Genomic DNA, 27,132 nt, shown 5'->3' with positions numbered 1-27,132 from the left:
TGGGGACTATATCTGTCCCTGTCCCCTTCTTCACTTTCTGCTTACCAGCTGCCATGAGCTGAGCAGCTTCCCTCTGTCACGTCTCTAGGCCTTGATGTTCCTACCCTGCAGCTGGACAACCAGGGACTGAACTTCTGAAACCATGAGGCAAAATAGACCTTTTCTTCTCTAAGTTGTTCTTGTCAGGCATTTTGGTCACAGTGATGAAATGCCAGCTGGCACATGGGGATTCCAGTATACGAGGCAGTGGGAAGAAGCCTCTCCCTGGAGCAGATCCTGCAACTCTGATGAGTCTCTCCTGCTTGGAGTGCACCCCGAGTTTTCCTAATTATTTTAGTAAATTAACACCATCATATTTTTAAATAACAAAGTATTGCAAAAGTTCATTTTCAACTGATTTTCTGGTTGATTCCAAATGACAAAAGTGAAACGTGGCTGAATGTTAGAATTCTGAGCACACAGTGCCCTCAGCACAGTCAGGGGAGGAGTCCCTTCAGATGAACTGCGGGTACTAACAGGGTTTTTCCAGCCATTTCTCCTGAAAGAAGAGGCAGTGAGGAAGCAAGGGCCCTGGAAATGTGACATCTGAGTTAGAGAGCGCACACATGTCGGTGACACTGGGTACTCAGAGTTAAGGGAGAAAAGCCTTTGGTGTTGCTTTTCAATGGGGACCTCTCTTCTCTTGTTTTAGTCCATCTGTTAACTTCCTTAGGTAAAGAATCAGGCTTTTTATATTTATTTATAGTTTTGAAAGGATAAAAAAATGGGAATTTCCATGTAGCTGTTCCCACTTATTACAGCATAAATAGGTCCATTTTGTTGTGGTCACGTGGGTCAGGGCAGGACAGAGGGGAGGGCGGCAGGCCTGGGGAAGGTGTGTGTGGTGGTGACAGGTGAGAAGAGCAAACCCATCAGCACCACTCTGCAGGTGTGCCTTGGCCTTTCTGCCCCTGTCCCACCCCCTTGTCATGGGACTCTCCCAGGAGATCTCAGAGACAGGCAGGTGAGGGGAGTGTGGACATGCACCCCCATAGGGAATCTTCTGCAGGGACCTCCAGGGCTGCCTCTTCCAAACAGGGCTAGCCCGCCTACTTTTCTTTTAGCCACAGAGACTACATGGGTTCAAGGCTATGGTTGTTTTTTTCAGAATAAAAGTCATCAAAAGCAAAGCTCATATGGCTTTCCAGGCCCTCACCAAGTCTGTTGGAACAGTCAGCCAGCCAACTGCAACTCTCCCTCTGCAGCCTGAAACCCAGTACTTTGAGAGCATCTTCTAACAGCGCTCATCGTAACAAAGACACAGATAGAAAACGAGGACGAAGACAGGTGCGTGAACATCACGACACACCGACACACCGTCAGGGTGCACATTTCCTCTCCGTCCTCGGTGTTCCACAGCTTGGCCGTTGTGTCCATGCTTCCAGTAGCCACCAGAGTGCTTTGGGGGTTGAACGATAAGCACACCTACGTTGTATGAAATGGAAGAAACTTTAGAAGGATAGAGGTTCAAACTGTGAATTCTCTGTGGCCTTGCAATGACCTTGGCAGATTCAGTTTAAGTCTTTGAGTAAATAACAAAAGGTCAGGTACAGGAAACCCTATGCGCCAGGCCAAATGGAACCAGTCCCCACACCTCAGCTCAGGCTTGGAGGGGCATGGACCCTCTCTGACACTTTTTGACACCAGAAGAACAACAGCAAAGCCACCTCTCTCGACTTTCAAGCTGTCTGGCGCCCGTCCCTTGCTGCTGGCATCGCGGTCCTTGTGATAACGTCCCTCACCAAAGGACTGTGACACTGGCTCGCACTGCCCATTGCACACCCTCGGTGGCCTTCATGTGGGCAATACATCCAGTCCCCCTGGTCCTCTTCAGTACCTGCCCCTCTGGCTGCACCCTGCACCTTGACATCACCTTCTCTAGAAGATTCATCACCAACTCACCAATCGATGGGCCCCATTTCCCAGTACTTCAGCTTTCTCTCTCATGTTCCCTCCCTTCTCGCCACAGACTCTTCGGCTTCCCTGAGATCCCGAGATCCCTGCCTCTCGCATTCTATCTTCCATATTCACCTGACACCCAGGAAGCAGAGCTCCTGCCAGCAGCCTCCATGTTTTCAGTTCCTACCTTCTTTCAAATGCACCCTCCAACCAACTCTGAACATGAACTTTTGTCAAGCCAGGGTTTTAATCAGTCACCCACCTTCCTGCCTCATCACTCTACCCAGGTAGCCTAAGAAAACTGCATCGGTCACTGGTGTGGCTCACTCACACCTCTGCCCCAGGGCCTCAGCAGCACCACCCACTGGGTTAGACTTGCCTCTGGCTCCCCCTTCTCCTGTTGCCACTCTTGCCCCCAGTCTCACCCTCACTCTCCCTCAACAGACAACCTGGCCTCTGATTGCTTCCTTGAGAAAACTCTCCTTATGGCTGGGAGCTTCCTTCCCTTTGCCCATTCTAGAACCCCCCCCCCCCTTCCCTGGATTTCTAGGGGACATGTACCTATCAGCTGTCCTTCTCTCTTGACTAGATCCTTCCCAGGGGCCTGTCAATGTGCTTGAGCTTTTCTTACTTGAAAGCACTTTCTCCTGTGACCCTAGGTGCCCATTTCAATTACCCTTTCCCCTTTATAACCAAGTTCCTTGGAAAAATGATTTACCATTACTTTTTGCTCATCTTGGACTCACTCTTCAATAGTCCTGACACTGCTGTGGATGGGTCCAATCCAAAGGGCTCTGTTGGTCATCCCAGTTAGCCTCCCTGATGCTTGTGGTGTGGACTCCTTTGTTTCTGATATCTGTACAGCTTTAAGGTTCTCTGCTTTCTCCTCTTTCTTCTCATTTTGTTTTGGTTTTCATTTGTTGTTGTTGGGACAGGGGGTGTATCAATTAAAGGTTTGTCGTTTTTATATTTCGGGATTCTGTCAGTCTCTTGTCTGTGTGTAACCCTTCCTCTGGCCATTTTCAGTGGCTCAGTGGTTTCTACTGGTACCAGGAGACCAAGGCCCCTCCCCAGACCTCACTCCCCAAAGAGCCAACAGCCAAATGGATGCCTGTCTGGGTATCGCACAGGCATCTTTAATCAACCAAAGACTCCAGATCCTATGAATGCAAACCTGTTCCTCCTCAATGATATAGAGTTAGTGTGTGGCACTACCAATCACCCACGCCCCAAATCAGGGAATCACCCTGGGTGCCCCTTTTCACTCATGCCTCAGACTCCCTTGGTAACCATGTGGTACTCCCCCCACTCCCTTACATCTCTCACACTCTTATCTGCCCCAGGAAAAGGTTGCATCACCTCTCATCTGGCAGCAGCAAGGTCCCCCAATGGCCTGTATGTCTGACCTCACCTACCTCCCACCTTTCCTGAACACCACCACAGTCTTCCCAGAAGCCAAGCTGAGGTACCTCCTCCCAGCTGCAGAGCCTCAGCAGTGTGGCCTGACCTCAAGACAAAGCCCAAATGTCTCAGCGTGGCACAGGCCCTCTACAAATCTACAAGATGGCCTTTGCCTGTCTCTCCCACTTCAACTATTCCTGCCTGGTGATCTGGCTTTGACTGGGCTATCGGTGTGCCAAGGCCCTGGGGTTCTTCATCCAGGCAGCTGGACAGCACTGGGGATCCTGACCCATCACTCAACTCCCTGCAGTGGGTGGCACACCGCCCGCAGCATACCGTGTGCATGCCTTCACAGGGGACGGTCAGGAGGTTCTGCTGTCATCACACAGCTGCCTGAGCTCCCAGGCACATGCGTGTTTGCACACTCCTCCTGGCATTGGCCAGCGCTGCTCCCTTGCCTGCAGTGCTCATGTCATCTCTCTAAGTCTTCCCTGAGCTCCTTTCCTGGCCAAGGATACAGATACTTGACAGCCCCCCAGGCCCTCACTGAACCCCAGCCCACTTCTCGCCATCTCAACACATCTCTGCACTTACTCACCGATGTTTCTACTCCTCCTACTGAACTGCAAAATCTCTGGAGGACAATAACTGCATCCTTTCCTTATAGGCCTCCTGGAGGCTACGTTTCACATACACTTAATAGTGGGAAATTATAACTGTCAGCCTAAGAACTCTATGTAAAGAAAACCTTTCAAAACTCCAAGGAAGTGTAGAGATGTGCTGCTCTCTACAAAAGAGATTAAGTCTCTCTTTGACCTTAAGCAAGTGACTCTCTATGCCTCAGTGTCCTCATCTGTGCTTCAAGATGGGCAACCTACCTCTTAGGGTTGTTAGGAGGCACCATTAAGCTAGAACATGTAACAGTCTTAGAACAGTAGCTCCTAAACTATGAGCCCCTACAGGGTCATTTTACAATGTCTTCCTGTAGTACAATGTCTTCCTGAACTATACCTTGCGGGATAAATATACCATGAACTGGAAGGATGAGCGCAAGTTCACTCCTAAAATAAGCAGGTTGCTTATTTTTAAGTTATCCATATGATGCCAATTAGCTCACTATTGTTTTAAGATTTTAACACAGAAATGGTCAAGGGCAAGGACCCCCCAACTGTGAAATCTATTTAGAGTATCAGAATATTTATTCAAATTGGAGTTCTAATGATACTCAGAAAGTAATAAGCCTAAATATGATGTTAAAAGTTGTTTTAAAGCTATTTTAATAACTTCATCATCCTATATTAAGTCAGTTCTTTAAAAACAAGTTAATAAAAAGATAAAGCTGAATATTATACTCACATATTTATCATATCACAGATCCACTTAGTACAAAATACTGCTCTTTGAGAGTACCTGCAGATTATTAAAACTTAAGTCATTTTTAAACTATATCACCACCACCATATAAAATCCATGCAGACTAAGAAAATACTGGGATAGAATTTGAAAATTAATTATAAAAGTAGAACTCGTACTTTCATAGTGAAATCCTAAAATAAACAGCAACATAAAATATATTTCAAAATGTTAAATATACTCACTATTTCTGCTGTGTGCCCCCTAAAAGTATGGTAACATTTTCCTGTTTCTGCACTCCACAGTTTACAAGTCTTATCAAAGGACCCGGTTGCGATTTTGTCACTGCAAATTTTTAAAATAAGAATTTTTGAAACATATTCAGTCACATTATATATGATACACTGACTATCAGCACATGGATATTTATCTACTTAGAAATGTACTTCACTTTTAAAACTGTAAGCGACCCTGTATCAGTGGATGACCAAATTAAGGTTTAATTGAATGGCATCAATCTGTATGTTCAATGTTAAAGTTTTTATATTAAAGGAATAAATATATTTGTTTGGGATTATAACAATTTTTGAAATTAACAATGAATATGGCAAAAGCTTCATTCAGAAAATTAGTAATGTGGATATCAATAATATGTAGAATCAGCTGTATCAGCACAGAAAAATTCTGCTAAAAGGTAACACTGAATTTAAAAGAAGAGAAAAAGATATAAAGCCAATTAACCAAATGCTAACAAAGTTTTGAGAAGTTTGGCAGTAAGGGTCTCCTTGGGAAAACAACACCAATATTACTCATGTTGGAAGAATTCAAAGAGAAAATTGGTAAAGACTGGAGTCTTTTAAACTGAAGGCTCCCAGTTGACCCCAGGGCAGCTCTACTGCTCCCACCCAAGGGCTAGAGGTAGATTCCCTGGGATAACCTTTGGTCTTGGCACCAAAGCCTTATCTTTTATTCCTGACCCATACTTAGCCTTTATAGCAAGTCCTCAAGATGTTCACCCAGTTGGATGAGCATTTAATGTGTAAGTTTGTTGTTCAAAAGTGCAGGGTCTTTAAGACCCAACACATATCCTAAAGCAAATTATAAATACCCAGCTCAGTGGCCGAGTCTCTGTTTGCCCAGAGTAACACTGAAGTCTTGCTTTCTGCCTCTGTTCCCAGGTCACCCACATAGTATTTCTGTGGTCTCTCAGAATAATGGAAAGCAAGGTGTTCTCTATCTATACCCCAGGGCAGTGTAGACAGAATGTCCTGGGGAACCACCACAAACCATCCAAAGCCCCTGTCACTGAAGGCTGGTGGCCCCTCAGTGTCAGAACTGGTTTTCTCCTTGACATCTTGCTGTCATCTTTATGTTGTCAAGGCAAGTTCAACGGCCTGCGAGTTACCTCAGTCCATTTTCCATCCTTCCTACCCTCAAATATATGAGATTCAGGGTGGCTGTTATTTCTTGACTGATTTCTGTTCTGCCACAAACTGTTCTCTATCCATGTTATAAATATTACTAATGTCAGCATTTTTTAGAATTATTATATTGAATCAAAACTCACTCCTGACCCACTGTATAAAAGAAATAAACACTAAATCAGTGGAAGTGTCTCTCTATCTCTGTTTCTCTCTCTCCCCCCCCCATACACACACACACACACACACACACACACACACACTCCAACTTATTCTTTGGTGGCTGGCTCACTCTGCTGAAACCCACAGACCATGAAATTCAAAGACACTGCATTAGCAAATAAATAAATCATCAAACTGTGAAAACTATTTACATAACTGGACAAGAGAGATATTCATCAGGGACTCTTGGTAGAATCAGACAGAAGGGACAGAATGTATTCTGCACCATTTTTTTCTCAGAAAACTTTGTTCTCAGAAAGATGCCAAAAAATATCACATCTGTTAAGTAGACTATTAAAGAATATCATATGATAGAGAATTGAAATGAAATGAAAGTAGGAATTATACAGTTAACCAGTATAATTTATAATTTCAATAAAAATTTTTCACTTCCAGAAGTTGGTATAATAAGGTATTATAAAAACTGTCATTCTCTATAATGTAAAAATACATAAAGTTAAATTTTCTGTAATCTAATTGCAATGTTTAATCACTTTAATGCACCAATTAAGGTTGATTGTACAATCACAATTCATGTGTCTTGAAAAGCATTACATTTTAAAAAGATACAATATCATTAGCAACCTGGATATTAATTGTTTTAATTGCAGTATAAAATCTCTACTCTAAGTGCATCAAATTTTCATAAAATTCCTCTCTCTTCTACAACTCTGTCAGGGGAGTTTTCATTGCCCCCTGAGCAGAGTAATGGCCCTGCCTCCTAACCCATCTCTTTGCCTCTTGCCTCAGGCTTCTTCCCACCACCAAATCCCTTGACCCCTTCCCTCTGCAGAGCAAGCCCTCTAAAGAGCAGTCCTTGCTTCCCTTCTGTGTTCAGAAGCCTTCTAAAGCTTCTCAGGCTTGTAGAACAGGGCTCACACTCCCAGGATGCTCCATCCTCACCCCCTGTGACTCTCCAGAGGAAATTCCACTGGAGACCTGGCAGCTGAGCTGGCCGGAGGACTCCACACCTCACAATCCTGAGCTGCTGACGGCCCCTCCTCCACCTTCCACCGTCCAGGTTTAGGCTTTTGTCCCACATCACCTTCACAGACACTTGAACCAGGAGAAATCATAGTCTTCTTCCCCTCTGGGCTTTTAAACCACTTACTGTTTTGTCCTAACTCATTGTAAATGAACCATATTTATTGAACAGCTTCATTAATGGAAAAACTAACTTTAAGTGAACAATCATGAAAAAAAAGATTTTAAAGTTACTTTTGATATTTGAAAATAACAATCTTCATTTTTTTTTTACTCAAATGAGTACGAATACACACTTATTTGCCCATCTCTTGACAAAAGGCTGGGGCCCTTTGACTATAGGTCAACTAATCAGAGTTCATCATCTGTTAAGAAATCCTATCAAAACTCTACAGTTTGTAATTTTCTTCTCTTTAAAATTGAATGAGAAACTCAAAGAATTTACATATACTCACAGAACAATCTGAGTACAGAATTTTTTCTTATTTATTTATTTTGTACCAGGGATTGAACCCAGGGATGCTTACTCACTGAGACACATCCCCAGCCCCTTTTTTTTAGTTTTTACTTGGAGACAGGGTCTTGCTCAGTTGCTTAGGGCCTTGCTGAGGCTGGTTCTGAACTCACAGTACTCCTGCCTCAGCTTTCCAATCTGCTGGCATTACAGGTGTGTGCTCAGTGCCCGGCTCAAGTGCAGAATTTTTCCATATTTTCTAATTTGACATTGATCACTCTACAGCTTCATTTAATAACTATTTTTTTCAAAGGTTTATCTGATCTGTTTCTGTAGAAAACAACAGCTTTCTTTTCACACTCATGTTTCATTAGTTTATGTAGTATTTCAATAATTTGTGTAATTAAATTCCAGTGCATGAGTACATACAACTAGCCCTGGATAGGCTCATACCCTCACTGTGGAAGAGACAAGCTGGGGGATACCTCACCAGTAAAACACCCAGTGCTAAGGCATCAGTAGTACACTGTGCAGAAGGACAGAACACACTGCACACTTGCTCTGCTGCCTCAGCCAAGCAGAGGGTGGTGTTTAAGTACCTCTGCTCTTCTTGGCACAGTTATTTAGCATGCTACCACACACATTCTTTTCTACCTGGCAAGAATGAAAATTAACTTGTGCATGTTATATGGTGCATTTTCACCTCATCTTCTCCAGAGCCACCTGCCCAGTGCTCTACTCATCCATAGGAACTGCCTCCCGGGGACTCCCAAGGGCCGAGACAGTGTTGCTGAACATGAACTCCAGCTCCCCGCTTCCCCACGGTGTGATGCTGGGAAGGGCAACAGAGCTTGACCGTTATAAAAATGATACCTATCCCAAAGGCTTTTTAAGCACTGAAGGAGGAACTGAAAGGCTGCTAAAGCACGTAACAGGCACTCAGTACTTTGCAATGCACTGTCTTCCCTTCGACCCCCAATACACAGAGGAATGAACTCATGAATTGAAGGAGTAAGTGAATGAGAGAACAGACCCGTAAGGATTGTTGAATGCTATGGCGTAAACCACGTTCCTGTGACCTTCCAGGGTGTGCAGCTCCTCTCCAGATGCAGTGTCCCAGAGCTTGCATGTCCGATCATAGCTCCCCGTGATAAAGCTAACACAGAAACACAGACAACACGCAGGATGGCAGTATGTTAACAGAGGCTTCAGATTTCACTGACAGGATAATTCCTTTGTTTTGCTTTTCTCAGTGGAAATCATGTATGCAGAACAACAAAATTAAGAACAATAGTTAAATCTTTTGACTTAGAAAATTATCTTTATCCCAACCAATAAAAGAAGTCCCTATATAAAATAGGGGTTCTTCTAACAATGGTTACCCTCCATGATATATATTCTTACACTGTTAAACAGGATATATAATGAGCAGTAGTTTATGAAACTCTGCATCTATCTCTGTGACAGCATCTTTCTCACAGTTTTACAGATCATACAATTCCCACGTTGTCCTTGATCTTCCTTCCCCCCCACACACTCCACACTTGAGCTCTCAGTAAATTCTACTAGTGCCATCTCAAAATCCACCCTAATATGGCCACTTCTCCCCAGATCCATTACCTTCATCTCTTGCTTAAACAAAACCATTCTCTTCTAGGCATTTTCCTTCTGGCTTCTTGCCTGGCTTTCCTCCATCTTTTGCTAGAAACAGACCTGTATGTGCACGTCTACACATATGAACCATAGTAATTGCTATGTGTTGAACTATGTCCTCCTGCAATTTTTATACTGAAGTCCTAACCCCCCTGGTATCTCAGAATGTGATTATTTGGAAATAGGACCATTGCATATGTAGTTAGTTAAAAGGAGATCATATTGGGTAGAGTAAGGCCCTAATCTGGTAGGACTTGTATTCGTATAAGCAAGAGAAATCTGGAACCAGGCAGATACACAGCAAGAACATCATGTGAAAATGATGACATAATAAGGATGGTGCTTTAATTGCCAGCAAATATCCAGGACAGAGGTGTGGGGCAGAGTCTTCCTCACAGCCCTCTGAAGGAGCCACCTTATCCTGGGACCTCTAACCTTCAGAACTGCAAGCTGATACATTTCTGTTGTGAAAACTGTTTAGTGTGTGCTGACTTACTATGGCAGCCTTAGCAAACCAATCAGGTGTAATTACATTCATGTTCAAGGGTCCATACACGCCTTCTACCCCATCCTTCCTACCTATCACCTCAGATTGTAAGCTCATCAAGGGCACTTCCTGCACATGGGCTTGACGGTTCTATTCATCACACCCCCAAAAGTAAATTACCTGCTCTGAATTGTCAGGTCACAACCAGCCACGATGATGCCTTGTCTGCCCTAAATGCCAAGGCCAACGTGAGGTCACCCCAACTGACCTATTCCTGAGTCAAATTCTTCACAGCTATAATATTTCTGAGACCCCAGTATGCTTTCTACCTAAGACGCTACAAATATTATAGGAAAGTTAGATTAGAAGAGAAGGAGAAAGTGCTTACATTTCTCTTCTATGTTCAGTAGGACACAAAAATCACAGAAATGGACATATTAGCTACTTAACTAACTGGAATGTTTGACAAACACTTAAAACATTTTTATCCCTTGATTATTAAAGATTGGAAATAAAAAGAAAACCTTACCATGAGCCTGATTTGTTAAGTGCAACATTAGTCAATGGTAATATATGTGCTCGGAGAACCTTCAACGGAAAAAAAACACCATTTATTTTGGATTCAACCCAATTAAGTTAATTTTGATTTTAACTTCCAACAAATAAAAACATTCAATGTTGTTTTAATTATATGTAATAAACGGACAATATTCAATATCCTAACAAATGAGGAAAAAATTGCACCTCCTATAAAAGACAAACCAAACATGTGGTACTTACAGATAATTACAGAACACAATTGTGTTTTCCATCAGTACCAATTTACCTTTAAATAAGTTATAACTATTAAATAAGATAACAAATTGCACTAATTCCTAATATTTTTTACAAATTGCATATTGTTTAGTGTGTGCATATATATAAACATACATATAAAAAGTATTATAGGAAATACATCAAATATCTTTCAAAGATGTTTTTACAACGTATTATTGCTTTCTGAGTTCTAAAACTCCTTTACAGTCTATAGATATCTTATTTATCTCTCATTCCCTATGGTGTCTAGCTTACAGTGGTTGCTTAATGAATATTCATTGAATTAATATTCAAAAATTGAATAATCTATTAATAGAGTAATTATCTAGACCAAGAAAGTTCTATATCTGCTCTCAAAATGTAACTATTAATAGTGCCCCTTTAACTATGAAAAATGTTCCCTTTGGATGATAAATTACAGGATCACTGTAGCAACAGAGCTCACATTAGTAGTTAGACAGTGCCACCTGCTGGAAGTAAAGATATTATAAAAATAGCTTCATCCTTCCAGAAAAATGAAGGGCTGATGACTAAAGACCTGGATACTTTATATCAGATAGAGGACAGCATAAATACTAATTATATTTATCATCATAATTATATTTGAAGCATTAAAATCAGTGTGATAAGAAGGAATTTTAGAATAAAATAAATTTAAAAGTTTTAAATAAAAAAAACTGTTTTTAAGAGTACTAAACTGACCACATTTGTTGTGATTTTAATTTAGTTATCAAAACTACAGAGAAAAATAAGCATATATATATAATTTAAATTATATAATTCATATTAATAAATAATTTACTGAATATTAGTATAGTTTAGTTGCCATAAAAGCAGAAAATATGAAATGCTGATATAATATGAAACATGACTTCTTAAAATTACTCTGAAAGATAATTTTAATAATTTATTAACTTAAAACCACCTTTATGGTAATAACCCTTTAAATTTATCATTATAAAGGGTAGCTAAATTACTTACAAATATTCATTTACTATCTTAAGAAATAAATGTTGTCTTTTACTCATTTATTCAATAAGCAGTTATTGAAACAATCTTAGCAAATGCTTGAGGCACTGAAGCAAACCACAGGGAAGAATCTTTCTTGGAAAAAAAAAAAAAAAAACGTATTTTTAAGGAAATAGAAAACTATTTACCGGAAAAGAAGAGTTCATAAAGCATCAATTACTTCAACAAAACTCTTCCCTCAGTGATTTTTAACCAGGCCTTACCTTAAACAGGTAGAAGCTGTGGTTGCTGTTCTCTCTGAGCTTCTCCTGCAATCTCTGCACCAAGAGGCTGACTTGCTCTGTCCGTGAGGCTGTGATCAAAGGTTCTGCTCTCTTGATCTCTTCCACCAAAGCACTGACATCAGTACTGAAATTCACCCCCAAAAATATTTTCATGTCAAAAATTGCACATACATTCATTACATGAAGAACTGTTTTTGCTTTATGAAGCATAACATTTATATGTTCTTAAGAATACCATCCTGTTTCCAAGAGATTTCTGAAAAGTATCACTCACATCAGCCAGGAGCATAGTGGCACAGAAGCAAGATGCTTGGACTTTCTTTTTTTTTTTTTTCTTCTTTTTTTTTTTTTCTTTTTGTAGCCAGACACAACACAATGCCTTTATTTTTTTTTATGTGGTGCTGAGAATCGAACCCAGGTCCCGACCGCGCTAGGTGAGCGTTCTACCGCTGAGCCACAATCCCAGCCCAAGATGCTTGGACTTTCTAGAACATGTTTCCATAACTGGGCCTTTTCTCATGGAGGGAGTGCCAAGACTCTGGGGAGCTCACCGAGTGCCATGGTTTGAATGTGTGTTTTCCCTCCAAAGTTCATGTTGAAATTGCCAATACAACAGCACTGAGAGGTGCGCCCCCAGGCAGGGAGGAAGTCATGAGAGCTCAGACAAAGGATTTTATCCCATTGGCCCTTCTGCTCTTTGCTGTGAGGACATGGCACTCCTCTCATCCAGAGCATACAACTCTATGTGTGTTCTTGGAAGCAGAGAAAATTAAACCTGTTCTCACCTCCATCTTGAATTTACCAGCCTCCAGAGCAGTGAGATAAAAATTTCTATTCTTCAGAAATTTCCCAGCCTCAGGTGTATTTGTTAGAGCAGCACAAAACAGACTAAGACACTTAGGAAGGTTGAGGGTACAGCGTCCCAACTCTTGAGTGTAAGGAACTCATTATCGTTTTCCTGAGCTTCTCCTGCAATCATTGAACTTATTTTCATTGAATTTATATTGAGTATGCCTGGTACTATATTTTCTGTTTTAAATATGTTCTCTTAATACTATAACAACCTGCTAATGTAACACTTTCATCATTAACTGTTTTAGAAATGCAGAACTGAAATTCAGAAAAGGTAGACTTCAAGATAAAATGTCTCACTATAAACATTTGAAGAATAATGATTAATAATAGTCCTTCTGGACTATACTATTTCTCTGAAGAAGAATTAATCTTTATAATATATATATTTTTTGAGAGCTGGGATCATATTTTACACACTCCCTCTCTCCCCCTCTCTCTCCCTCTCTCTCTCTCTCTCTCTCTCTCTCTCTATATATATATATATATATATATATAGAGAGAGAGAGAGAGAGAGAGAGAGAGAGAGAGAGAGATTTTCCCAGTATTCAAATAATCCATAGAAACTTTGGTAAAATTTGCTACTCCAAGAATAGCATTAATTCAAAAAGAAAGTATTAATGTATATCTACCACAGAGCACCCAAAATAGAGTTGTTTTTCAAATTATGTCATAAGCATGCTTGAAAGATGCACTGTGTGTTATCAAAAAATAACTCCAGGCCCGCTACTGGAGAGGAGTCTGGCTGGCTGGTGAGTTCCAACTGCAGCCCTCAGGGCCAAATTCAGCACTGGAGCCAGGGCAAGACCCTCCTAGGAGACCCTCAGCCCGTGGCTGAGCAAGGAGCCGTGCAAAAGCCTGGCCATTTCTGTCCCATGAGTGACTCCTCTAACTGGCATGCTTTGCTGCAGGTTCCCCTTTGGCTCTGCAGACTGCTGTCCACTATGCATCACCATGGACAGATGGCAACTTCCGCTCGGTCTCACTGCATGTGATCATCTGTCACAGATGTCACTGTACAAAAAGCCTTTTACCCATTGACTCTGTCTCAGCATCAGCTCCTAAAATGTAATCTCTGGTAAGCATCCCCTCCCCTCCTCTTAAAAAAAGATTCCCTAAGTTCCATTCTTATGCAAGGCAAACCTGTTTGTTCAGTTGCTTGTTGAATACCTACCCTAGCTTAGGCCCTGTGAGTGTAAAATATGATCCCAGCTCTCAAAAATAATTATGTACTTGGAAAAGTAGTGAATATTTTGAACAGAAATGAATCGGAGACCATTTATAACCATTATATGGATAAACTCTGAGCTATGCAATTATCAAAAGAATTATACTTTCATAAAAATTAAAACAATAATAATGCCTCTTGGAAAGATTGTGTGAATACAAACAGATTTGCTATCAAGATCTGAATTAACCAAATACCTAATCTGGACATCCAGTCCTGCAATATTCCAATAGCTACATTCTTATATAATGTCATCTATAATGCAAGTATTTTTATAAGCACAAATATTTCCAGATTCTTGTGAAAAACCAGAAATAAGATCCATACTTTATAACTTTGAAATATTTACTTTCCAACACTATCACACCTAGATTATCATGAGTGAATGGCCATGGCTGTAGGTGGCCACCACTTACACCTCCTCACAGCTTGGTACTATCCAGTGACTGTGACAGCCTAAGGAGAATATCAAAGCATTTAGAGCTCCTAGATTCCCTGCCCCACGAGTCCTTTATGAAGTCACCCAAGGATCTCTACTTTTTAAACATAAACCATGTTTTTCTTTAATCTCCAACTGGAAATTACTCTCTCTTATACAAGTTTACCTGAACCACTCAAATGATGCTCTGTTTTCTACAATTTATTTCTCAAAACAAACAATATGGCCATTGAGGATAGAGATTATGATTAGTGACTGTATCGTTTCTTATTAAACCCAATGGAACTGTGCATATGGGAGAAGCAAATATCTCACTGCAGACTAAATAAAGAACATCTAAAAAAAATTCTTGCATGCTAGCAGAGTCACACAGATCAGTAACAGATTTCATTTATAAAAAAAGAGTGTTAAACAAAGATTATTGTAGATGAAATTAAATGGCATTACCTGTATCACCATTTATTCTTTGATTTTTAAAAATACCTGTTGAGTAACTGCTCTGTCCTAGGCACCTAAACTAAGGTTGGACCCTACTTAGACTGGCATCCCCCAAGTCATGCTCAGTCCTCACCAGGACAAGTGTCCCCTTAAACACCGCAACTCCCAAGTGGCAGCAGCTCCATGTCTAAGGGAGCCCTCTCTCTCCAGCTGTCATGCCACTGGGCTTATTTAAAACTGCAGTGCAGCCCTCTGTGTGAGAGTCCCTCTGCTGTCTCAGGCCACAGCTCTAAAGCACAGTATATTTGTTGTTTTTTACCCATTGAGAATATTTTCACCTATCTGAATTTGAACTCCCACAGTTATAAACACTACTCATATCTCTTACAATGGAGATTTGCACAGAGATCTCCTGAAGGCAGTGAATTCCAGGCATTATGACCTCACAGATCTCTTCTGGGCTCACACCAGGTTTCAGAGGTAGAGATCAGGGTTCCTGCCTCTGCCCCATGACAAATGATGGGCAGGAACCTAAGCAATCAGCCTCATGAAATATTTCCTGAGAAAAAAAATAGACTCAGTAATATTTTTCAAACTCAACAACCAGTACTCCTTAGATAAGTTAAAGTCACCAAAAATAAGGAAAGTCTAAGAAACTGTCACAGCCAGGATATAATCCTAGATAGGATCTTAGAAATAAAAGGGAATTAGAGAGAAATGAAGGAAAACTGCATACTGTGGACTTGAGTTGGTAACAATGCACCATTTCTGGTACAGCAACTGTGACAAATTTCCCAGACTAAGATCTTAACAACTGGGGAAATGGGGGTGAGGTGCAGGGGAACAGAAGAAGGCTTTTTAAATAGTGCACTGTAGTTCACACACATCCACGCATCCTCCTACATTAGGGTTTTCTAAGAAAGTGCAGGTATTCGAAATGCATGCTGCGTTATAAAGGTGACTTACCTAGGGCTGAGCTCAAGCAAATCTATAGATCTGGTCTTTAATTCCCCACTTTTTTCATATTCCAGCATAATTCCTATAAAAATAAGCAAACATGTTATAAAGCACTGAGGATGAAACCTATGGTAAAAGTTAATCTACTTTGACATAATTTCTTTCATTTTCATTTTTCAAATGTTAAAGTTTTCATCATAAAAAACATGAAATGATGGCTGGTTCTAAAACAAGGTTGATTAGACTAGCTCTTTCCCTTCCAAATACCCTTAAAATTGTCCAAAAGACAATAATGAAAATAATTGACAGCTGAGGAGGAAAGGTGTCCTGGATAGGGGCCCGACCTCAGGCTCGACAACATGGGGAGCCTTGGATCTCCCAGACTCCCCCAAACTGGGGCCAAGGGCCTACAGCCTGGACCACCAAAAGGCATAGAGACAAAAAATAAAATGTCTTTCACCCTGGGACCAAAAATCAGATGAAGCAGATGTTGAAATTATCTGACAAGGATTTTAAAGGGAGGGTCATAAAAATGCTTCAACTATTACGTATCCATTAAAAAATGAAGAAAATGTCAGAAAAGAAATAGAAGTTATAGGAATTATGCTGGAATATGAAAAAAAATCAAATGGAAATTATAGAACTGAAATACACATTCACCTAAACAACTTCTTGATGAAGGGGCTCAGTAGTAAAGATGACAGGACAGAAACAGTGAACTTGAATACAGATCTATGAAATGTACTCAATTTAAACAACAGAGAGACCAGGGACTAGGGCATACTGAGCAGAGCCACTTAGCCACCTCTCCCTATGGATACGTTCCACCACCTCTAAATTCAAAAGTATTGGCCTTAAGGCCACCTTCCACCTTTAGGTATTACTGAGCATATCAAAGTGTTCTTATTTAGTAATATTTTTAATATTAAATTAGGAAAGGTAGTAGAATACAACAGTCACTAATATGGCATTATGTAAAAATGTGAATGTGTAACCGATGTGATTCTGCAATCTGTATTTGGGGTAAAAATAGGAGTTCATGACCCACTTGAATCTAATGTATGAAATATGATATGTCAAGAGTTTTGTACTGTTTTGAACAACCAATAAAAAAAAATAAAAATAAAAATACATTAAGTATTTTAATACAAGCAGCATTGTCTTATGAATATAATCATAATTCCCAACTCCCCCCACAAAAAAACAGTAAGAAGAATTGCACTATATCACACTTTTACAAAGACCTTTATATGGCTTAGTTAAGGAGAGCTGAATTTTCATCTCTGCTGCTGCATTCAAGCTGTTGCTATATGTTGCTTTAGATGAAGTATAAGAAGAAAATGTGGCCGGTGACACACGCCTGTAATCCCAGCGGCTTGGGAGGCTGAGACAGGAGGATGGAGAGTTCGAAGCCAGCCTCAGCATCAGCGAGGTGCTAAGCAACTCAGTGAGACCCTATATCTAAATAAAATACAAAATAAAGCTGGGGATGTGACTCAATGGTCAAGTGCCTCGAGTTCAATCCCCAGTACCAAAGGAAAAAAAAATGAAAAGAAAAAGAAAAAAATCTGATTAAACGTTGATATGTATCAGAAAGATGGAGAAATTTATTAATATAATTTTCAAATGATTACAGATATTATTCTTTGATACTACATTTTAATTTAACAAATGGTACTTTCTTAAAAATTGGTTGCAGTGTAGAAACTAAAACCACGACTGTGAGCTCTTCCATGCTGGCTTCCATTAAAATCCACTGGTTGATCTCCCATGGTCAATAGATCTTTTATCAATGCATGATTGAAAAATAGTGTCTCACTGAGTCATGTGTATTTGTGGGGCTGGGGTTGTGGCTCAGTGGTAGAGTGCTTGCCTAGCATGGGCAAGGCACTGGGTTCGATTCTTGGCACTTTGTATAAATAAAAAAAAAGCCCATAGACAACTAAAAAATATTTTTTAAAAAAAAATCACATTTGTTATTATCACTTCCAATGAATGCCATCAGAAAACTCTTTTATTGTTAGCAAGTCATCAGGCACATGGTAGTAGATCCAACTTTTCTGAAATTCCATTTTTTGTTTGAAAGCTCAGATTTTATTACTGGAAGAACTACAGACAGTTTTCAGTTGAAACTTTCAGGCTCATTTTGTTCATTTTCAAGAAAATGTAGGCCAAGTGCCCAAATAAATCTTGAAATTAAAAAAGGGGCTTGTTTATCTGTCCCTGTTTCAAGTAAAAATGGTCTTCCATTAAAAAACAAAAAAAGACCTGTAGACTAGCTCATTCCAGAATTCAAACAACCACACGAGGAGTATTTTCCTCAAGACAACCTGTGCCCTTCACTGCACAACAGAAGAGCTTTGTGGGTCTCTCGCACAGTACTCAAAGGGCAGGCACTGATAAGCCCTGCGGCTTCATCAAAGCCATCATTCCTGTCCTGAGAATGAGCACTGCCAGAGTGAGGTGACACTTCTGTGACCTGAGGTAAGGCCCAGGAACTTTCTCCTTTCATTGCTTTTTGCACCATCAGTGCAAATGTCAGTAAGTGGAAAATCAGATAGCACCTTACTAGTATTATGACAACAGATTTGACTGTGAATCTCCACTGAAATGGTCCAAAAGCCTCAGGGTCCCTCTACGTGTGAGAATCATTGCTGTGGACTAAATCTGAAGCAACACACATGACTCCAGTGGCATTTCAGGTCCAGGGGAAATAGCTAATGCCATCAAATCCCATCCCTGTATCTACTTTTCAAAAGCACCAAGTCATTGAGAGGGAATGTAGCAGAGTTGAGAAAGCAGGCGCTTAGCACCAGGAAGATGCAAGTTTGCATTTCAGTTCAATCCCTTACATTTGTTATGATACCAACAAAGTCATCTCATTTCAACTCAGTTCTCTCCTCCATAGATAATACCTGGAGTTTGAAGGTTGAGACTAAATAAGATACATACAAAGCATTTGGCATATAGAAAAATCAGATGACCAGTGCTTATTACTTAGTTATTAATCAAATACTACCTGTGATGTCCTACCCAATTACTCGGTATCACTTAACCTGCATACATGCCATTTTTTCCAATGAGGCTGCAGCTTCTGTGAAGGAACACAACATGTCGTGGTTTCCTTGTGTTTCCAGGTGGACCCTCCTCAGAACCAGTTCTGAAGACGGAGGCCAACAGGCGCTTCATTTGGCCAGGGTCAAGTACAAGCAACACCATCAAACACATGAAAATTATACCTTTCCTCTCTGGCTTCCATTTCTCCTGCAATGGTTATCTCCCCATTATTTGCTCAATCTTTCAAAATACTCAGAGAGTTTTCTAAATACCTGAATTACCAGTACATTGAATGGATATGAGTCCCAGATTGCTTAATCCAATTGATATTCCCTGTCTTCAAATCACATGGCCTTTCAGAAATAATTGGCTCTACAACCAACTTCCTTCTTCTTCAACTACAGCCTCTCTAGGCTTTTATTGAAACCTCTCCATCTTTCTCTTTCTCCAATTACTTTGTGACTTTTCACTCTCATTCAGTGCTAAAAACTGGTGGTCTTTAGGCTTCAAGACCAATGATTCATTTCTTGTTGCTGTACATTCTTTCCTTATTTAAAATCATCCATGCTCTTGGCTTTAATGATCATCAATATGCTAACTGCTACTTGAAACTCTCAAGTGGAGTCCTTTGCTGAGTTCCATACATGCGGTGACTTGCCTTCACCTTACACAAGGCCAGCATCCTCCCCTTGGAGCCTGCATCCCCTCCAGAGTTCCTGTCAGCATCAGACCTCTCCCTGTCCTCAGCTGCATACAGACCATCTTGGCAGGAACTCAACAGTGTCTCTGCACAGATTTGGCACAACCTACACAGGTACTTGAGTAGCTCTTGTGTGATGAAGTTTAATATTTTAGAATAGAAAAATCATTTGAAATGCTTCTAATGACTCAAGAACTTCCCAGAACACCAATGAAGCCAACCACTAGAATTAAGAGGCCAGTTTGACAGTTTGGGTTTGGGTGTCTCCCTCCCCCAAGAAATACTGAAGACCTGAAACCAAGATCTAGCCTCCAGGATAAGAAACAAAAAGAAAAAGGGAAGTTTCTGCAGAGAGCCAATCACTAAAAATTCTATTCTTATTTCCTTAGAGTAAAAAAAAAGACTTCCTGTGCTACATTGAACTTTACAACAAAACAGGGACATTACAACATTTTTAAGTCTTCTTAAAACCTATTTGTATGCCATGTAAAACAATGGTATGGACTTACAAAATAAATAAAGTACCAAAAGCTGAAATTATAAGTAGACAAGAAATAGACGGACTGCCAAGTGAAGGTATCATTGAGGAAAAGACAATATTTGCAACTGCTAAAGAAACCACTGAATACTTAAATATAAAATTGGTGGGAAATATGCATGACCTAGCTGAACTACTGGAAGTAACAGAAAATTATGATAAATGGAGAGACACATTGCTGAATGAGAAAAGCCAATATTATAAAAGTATTAATCTATGGAATTGAAAAAGTCAGGATTTTAGTTTTTCAAACTTGAAAATTTACTCGACCAGATATTATATTCAACTATAAAACAAAGTATGGCTCTGATATAAAAATAGGTCAATTTAATAGAATTATCTATGCATGCAAGTTTTAAAATAAGATGAAAGTGACATTTCAAACTAGTGGAGGAAAAATGAATTGTGGAATAATAATGCTATAATATCAATTAGACTTTTGAAAAAGTAGATTTCTACTATACACAATGCACAAAAACACATTCAAGGTTGATTAGAGAGTTTATTGTTAAAAATAAAAGTAAAATAGCTTGAGTAAAAGAACATGTTCATATTTTAGTGTCTGCAATCAACTTTTTAAACAACAGCTAAAAATTAAAAAATGACAGATTTGTCTGAAACAAGTCTTAAACTTCTGCATAGTAAAAGATAACACAAAGTTGAAGACAAATGATGATCAGCAAAATCACTTCAACAAAGCTCAGAGAACTTCATATGAAGAAGTCTAAAACAGATTTTTTAAAAAGAGGAATGAACAAAAGGCACAAATGTCCAATTTACAAACAAAACAAAAATAGAAAATGGTCATTAAATATGCCAAACTAAGACTTTGAATTTCATTAATAAGAAATGGTACTAAATAAAATAACAGTTATAATTTTTATCCATTAGATTAGCAAAGATGATACGGACTAATACTGCTCAGCATTAGCAAACCCGAAAAAAACAGGTGTTCTCAGAACTGTTGGCAGAGAGGTTATGACTCTTTTCAAGGGGCCGTCACATCTTCAGGAGGATGGGGACGGTCTCAGCTATTCCTTTATAACTTTATAAGATTTGGTTACAGTAAATATTCCCTTTATAATAGTAAAGGCATACAAAAATAAGGAAATAAAGAAGAAAATTATAGGTGAAAACATTATTAGAATATAAACTATTGAGGAACAAGTTCCCTGCAAGGTCATTAGACTCAAGTAAGTTTCAATAACTTGAAAAATACAAACTTTACATAAATGCAAGTCACTGTCATTGTCAAAAATCGTATCTTTCCTTTCCATTTCTGTAATTTTAAGTTTTAAGCATTACATATAAAGTACTTAATAAATATTTGAGCAAATAAATAATATAAACAATGAATAAGCAATATAATCATATTAACTCAAAGAAAAGGACTACAAAAATTAGCACGTGACAACCCACACGGATTAGTTTGATGACCTAAGGAAACACATTTGAAACATCTAGCAAACAAATTAACAAAAGTCAGCTTTCTATATTCACCAAGTTTTGTTTCTACCAAAATGAGCAATGCTCAAGCCCTTAGGCTGACTACTAAAGGTCAGCTGAGCTGCTGAACTAATGGATCTGGAAAAGAAAGAGCAAAATCTGAATGTGTGAGTTTGACTGCCTCCTCATGGCAACACACGTAGGCAGTATGTTCATCCTTCCCTGAGCTCCCAGATGAACAGAGCCTGTGACGTGTGTGTAGAGAATATAACTGAAAACAAGACAGAGATGCTGATGCAAGTGTGTCTTGTCTTCCCTCAGTGATCACGTCCCAAACCTCCTGACATTCTTGATCGTCTCTTAGTCATGGACAAAGAGGCAATAAGCATAATTCTCAAAATGCTTAGGTAAGAAGCCTCTGCCCTCAACATTTTGCCCTGTTATTCAAAAGGCTACACTTCAGTAGTTATTAGTATCCTTTACTCAGATCAAGGAAAGCCTTTAAAGTGCTCAGAATAACTGATGTCTATTTAGTTCCTTTTCCTGGCCAAAGAACTAGGGACTGCATACAAAAATAAATAAATAAATAAAGGCAAAGATTGACAAAACTGAGTCAGTGGAAAGGCACGTAGTCAGCACCTTCACCGCTTCAGGAACCTGACTTCATGAGTTAAACATGCCCAAGATAGAGGGGGAATGTCCCGTGTCTGCTCAGCCATACACCACTGCTATTTACATTCAGTCACCTGGAATTCAGACAGGGAGAAGGCTAATTCAGTGGATGCTAACAAAAGAATGTTCCAGACCTATGTCATTCCAAAGTCAGTGGGAGGACTGCAATCAGAGAATTTTCTAATTGCTGTCTGTGCAGAAGTAATAAAGGAAGCGTGAGAATGAGGCCCTTGGTGACTGGGTTTTTTTTCCTATTTGATAATGTTATTGAAACACCCACCCGCTATTCATTAGCATCTTGAAAACTTGCATATAATGTGGCTCACTGAAGACTGGAATTCATGAATTAAATATCTAAGTATGTAAGTAATAGCACCTCATTATAAGATAATCAGTAAAGCAAACAGTTGCAAGCCTGAATCTAAATCTTTACTGAGATCATCACTAGAACCACTGACTTTTGAGCTGGAGCAGACATGGAAGGTCACTTATCTGACCTGTCCACATTTGGGGGAGAGTTCTGGCATTCTATTTAACACACAGCATCTCATTAAACTCACGTATTCAACAAATATGTGAGTGACAGTTTTACAGAGTCCCCAAGTAGGGACACACCTGGCCATCCTAGGCCCACCAAGATGAGGAGTACTGCTAGAGGAGTGATGGGAAATGGGGGCTGGAGGCAAAAGGCGTTAGGACGTGTAGGGCCTTGGAGTGTGGCCCTACTTTCGGTGAGAGAAAAGGCCTGTGGAGGGCAGTGGAGGGGTGTGGCCAGAGGTACGCTCCAACAGTCATCCCACTGCTGAGATGAGACAGGCTGACATGCGGTGAAGGGAGAAGTCATAGCAGTGAGGGGTGGGGAAGTTCCTAGAGTCCACATGGATTTCTGAAGTGTACTGACAGAATAAAATTTCCCATTGGATCAGATGTTGTGTCTGAAAGGAGAAACAAGGATGAGGCCAAAATCTTGGCAAGAGCCAAGTGGAAGTTCACTGAGATGGGGGGAAAAACTGAGGACCCCGCCCCACGCGAGATGCACATTGGATACCCACAGGAAAGTGTCGAGCTGAGAGCGACATGGGAGGGACTACTTAAGATAACTCTTCAGCAGTGAGAATAAATGAGAGCACCCAGCTAATGAGTGCGGATAGAAAAGAGAAGTCCACGAGCAAAGATCTGGGGCCTCCATCCAACACTGAGAGATGAGAACAAGATGGACCAAGGAGAGACAGCGGGGCAGGAGGGAAAATAGCATGCTCCCAGAAACCAAAGGCAGGCACAGGGTCAGAGATGGAATGCTGCTGTCAGGCCAAGAAAGGTGAGGGCTGTGATATGGCCACTAGGTGCAGCCATATGGAGGTCACCGGGGATCTTCAACAGTGAAGTGTCAGGGGGGCAGTAAGTAAAAGAACGATAGGAGTAAACTCCAGGCAGAAAAGAGGAGAGCGCTTGGAGGAAGCATTCCTTCAGGGAGGATTACTCTGAAGGGAGAAGGCAAGTGGGTTGGCAGCTGGAAGGGACCAGAGGGTCTATGAGGTGAGTGTTACTGTCACCATCCAGCTGACAGCTCATAGATCAAAACAAATTGCCCAAGGGGAAAATTGTATATGGTGAGAGTCAGTTATTCAGTCTCCAGAGCCCACATTTCTAACCTGTACTCCTCAACAAAGGCAAGGCATTCATTTATCAGGTGATTTGTGGGAAATAGTCCTGGCTCACGTGTGAGCACAGGCAAAAGAAAATTGGGATTGCTTAAGAAAAACAGGCTATTATTCTTAAGTTAAAACGTCCTTTATGCTACTCCTTCCTATCTAGAGCATTTTCATGTTGTTTTAGTTGGAATTCTAAGGGAGAAAATGAGTATCTTTTCTACAAATATGAACTTTACATTGGAGAGAGTGGCCACTCAGGCCTCCTCTCGCATCCCTTGAGCTTTTCAACATTTATTCACATCAGTTTCATGCCTGGATTGACCTCTTTCATAATCCACATTTGTGCATCCACTCAACAAACACTGAATGCCTTCTACGTCCCAGGATCTAAAGATACAGCAGTGAACAAAAGACACAAGGTCTTAGTTCTCATGGAGTTTGCATTCTATGACAAAGAGGTGAAGATTTAAAATGTCAACTAGTGTCAGATGATGATGAATACAGTAAAAACAACAAATGGCATAGAAAAAAATAAGGGAGGGGTTACTTTGAATGAATGGTAAAGGAAGATCTCTGGACTGGTGACAAGGACTGAAACCAAAATAAGAGGACAGCCATTCCAAGGCCTAGGGAACACGAGGTCCAGAAAGACAACAGTGAGTGAAAGACCCTCCTTAATTCTTGGAAAAACAGTAAAAGAAGTCTTAAGTATACAGAGTGTGGAAGACCAAGGTTCTAGAAGTCAACAGGGCAGGCTGCGCCAAATCCTGCAGGGTGCATAGTTTATTCTCATCATAACAAGAGACTATGGGAGATGTTTAATTCAGATTTCACTGGCTGCTGATGACAAGACAGATTGCAAAGGATAAGCATGAAACCCAGGACCACAAGCAGTCCAGCAAGAGGTGGGGACTGCCAGAATGGAGGGCTGGACTAGGCTGGTAGTTGGAAGGGACGTTACATCAAGAAAACTGTGCCATGGAAAAGGGGACAATTGGATGGATTCACAGAATATTTTGACAGAATCTGTTGATGGAATGGGAAAGAGAGTGTGGAGTGGTGGTGAGGTAGTACCAGGAAAGAAGAAAAAAAAGACCAGCCAACTTCCTGCCAGAGAAACTAGATGTGTGGTGATGATGCCATCAACTGACAGAGCACAGTCTGAGAAAGCAACAAAATCAGGATGGATCAGAGAAAAGGAACCGTGAGCTCTGTCAGACCTTCTGGTTGAGGTTAACCAAACAGCTGGCTGCACCGCTGGGAAAAGTAAGACATTTTGAGTTCTTCAGGTCTCACGTCTCATAAAGCTACCTTAAATCAAACTGGTCCAAAGAGATCCTTCCCTCCTTCGGAATCTTTTTGCCACTTCTTATCCAAACTTCACACTGGGCAAGTGTACTTTGGTCATCTCTTGCTCTGGGGCAAGTTTTGCAAGGTTTTATCTCATATTCTTCTTTTTAATGAGTTCTGAATTAAAAGTCAAAAGAGTTTTCAAGTCCTAACAAGCTGGGTGATCAGTGCGCTCCCCATATTCTCCAAATGCAACCAGGTCCTCACCTCCAAAACAAGGGGACTAGAAGAGAATACCTTACTCTAAAAGTATAGCATTTGATGGAGTTATTTCACTCATTGGGATCAAGGACTAGGTCCTTCTTTAAAGTCTCTTGGGAAGGAGCACACAGTGGATGGATAAGCCCAGACCCAATACATTCACCAACTCAATATGCTTCTCTGGGTCTGCATTTTCCTTTTCAGACTCCGTGCACCTTGACTTGATCCTTCTGGAGGGTTTAAAATAAAAGGAAACATGGTCCCTCCCTTGTCTTCCCTTCCAGAAACCTACACCCCAGGAGACCCCCCCCCCGGTCACACCTCTCAGGCCCCATCCCACCTTGTTCCTGGGAACCCAACAACATGGCATTTAAAAGTTTAAAGACTTTCTAAAGTCACTTTAAAAGTTGTGAGGACCGGAGCCCAGGGTGTGCCAGAGTGAGGGGCTCAACCTGGGACTCATCAGACTTCCCGACCCTCCCGACCCGCCCGGGGCGCGACCCCGCGGCCCCCTCCTCCGCCCCAGACCCGCGGGGTTGGGAGTCCGGGGCCCCAGTGACGGCGGGGCCCGTACCTGGAGGGTAATACCGGAGCAGGAGGCTCTTGAGCTTCATTTTCTCGCTCTCGGATCCCTGGCTGAGGGGCTTCGTAGCCATGGAAACGCCAAACAGCCGCAGGTCGCGGGCGCGCATGCGCGGAGCCTCTGGGTCGCTGGGCGCGGAGCTGTGAGCTGTGAGCGCGGCCTGGGGCACCGACCCGGGCACGCACAGACCAGAGCAGGGACCAAGGCTGGCGCGGGGCCACCAAGTCTCCAAGGCTAACAGTTTTCTTTACGTTCGTGGAATTTCCTTAAATTGGCTCACTTCTTTAACTTGTCTTTTTAAAGGGTTTTAAGAGAAAACTCTTGTAATGAAAATTTCATGTTACGGGAAAGAGGAGGTCAAAATAAATGCAATTCTTCTGAAACGCTATTGAATTACTGTACTGTGGTCTACAGAAACTCTGAACCAAGACCTTCTCTTTCTTTGTTTAAAAGAAAAACGAATAGCAACTATATTTGAGATTTTCAAGATAAATCTTGCACCCAACTGAGTCTTTCTTCTGATGTGCTCAAAAGATCGGAAAGATCAAGGAAATAGTGACCCAATTAAACCTAATGGAAATATGGGGCACATAAAAGTCAGGTTATGTGCGTGAGCATTCCACAGCTGGGAAGCAGCTACCTTTCTCCTAGTCATTAAGACAAGATGGAAAAGATTTAAGTAGAGAGGCCAACAATTCATTTTATAGAAATGAAGTATTTTTATTGTTTATGCTCCTGCCATTTAAAACTGTAGCCTTTGCAAACTATGGAACCAGCCTAGGTGTCCATCAGTGGATGAATGGATAAAGAAAATGTGGTATATATACCAATGGAAGTTTATTCTGACATAAAGAAGAATGATATCATGTCACTTGCAGGAAAATGGATGGAACTTTAGAACATTATAAGTGAAGTAAGCCAAACTTGAAAGTCAAAGTTGTTCGTTTTCTCTCACATGGAAGCTAGAGAGGGAAAAGGTCTATGGGGTGAATGGGAATCTCGAGAAAATCAAAGGGTGATCAGTAGAGGAGAAGAAA

At 40.8% G+C, this 27,132-nt stretch overlaps 1 protein-coding gene across 1 annotated transcript in view; it reads right to left on the bottom strand.

Annotated features, from left to right (window-relative positions):
- Positions 1-26,202, bottom strand: part of Daw1 (dynein assembly factor with WD repeats 1) — a 40,606-nt gene extending 14,404 nt beyond the window's left edge. The window contains exons 1-7 of the mRNA XM_015481015.2: positions 26,087-26,202; positions 15,906-15,978; positions 11,962-12,106; positions 10,443-10,501; positions 8,807-8,929; positions 4,938-5,037; positions 1,357-1,464 (exon numbers count right to left, since the gene is read on the bottom strand). Coding sequence (XP_015336501.2) covers positions 1,357-1,464; positions 4,938-5,037; positions 8,807-8,929; positions 10,443-10,501; positions 11,962-12,106; positions 15,906-15,978; positions 26,087-26,168 — 690 coding nt within the window. The 5' untranslated portion in view covers positions 26,169-26,202. The remainder of the gene's footprint in view (positions 1-1,356; positions 1,465-4,937; positions 5,038-8,806; positions 8,930-10,442; positions 10,502-11,961; positions 12,107-15,905; positions 15,979-26,086) is intronic.
- Positions 26,203-27,132: the final 930 nt, after the last annotated feature.

The sequence above is a fragment of the Marmota marmota genome, unplaced genomic scaffold, assembly GCF_001458135.2.
Source record: "Marmota marmota marmota unplaced genomic scaffold, marMar, whole genome shotgun sequence".
Classification (NCBI taxonomy): domain Eukaryota; kingdom Metazoa; phylum Chordata; class Mammalia; order Rodentia; family Sciuridae; genus Marmota; species Marmota marmota.
This window is presented reverse-complemented; position numbering and strand designations above follow the sequence as displayed.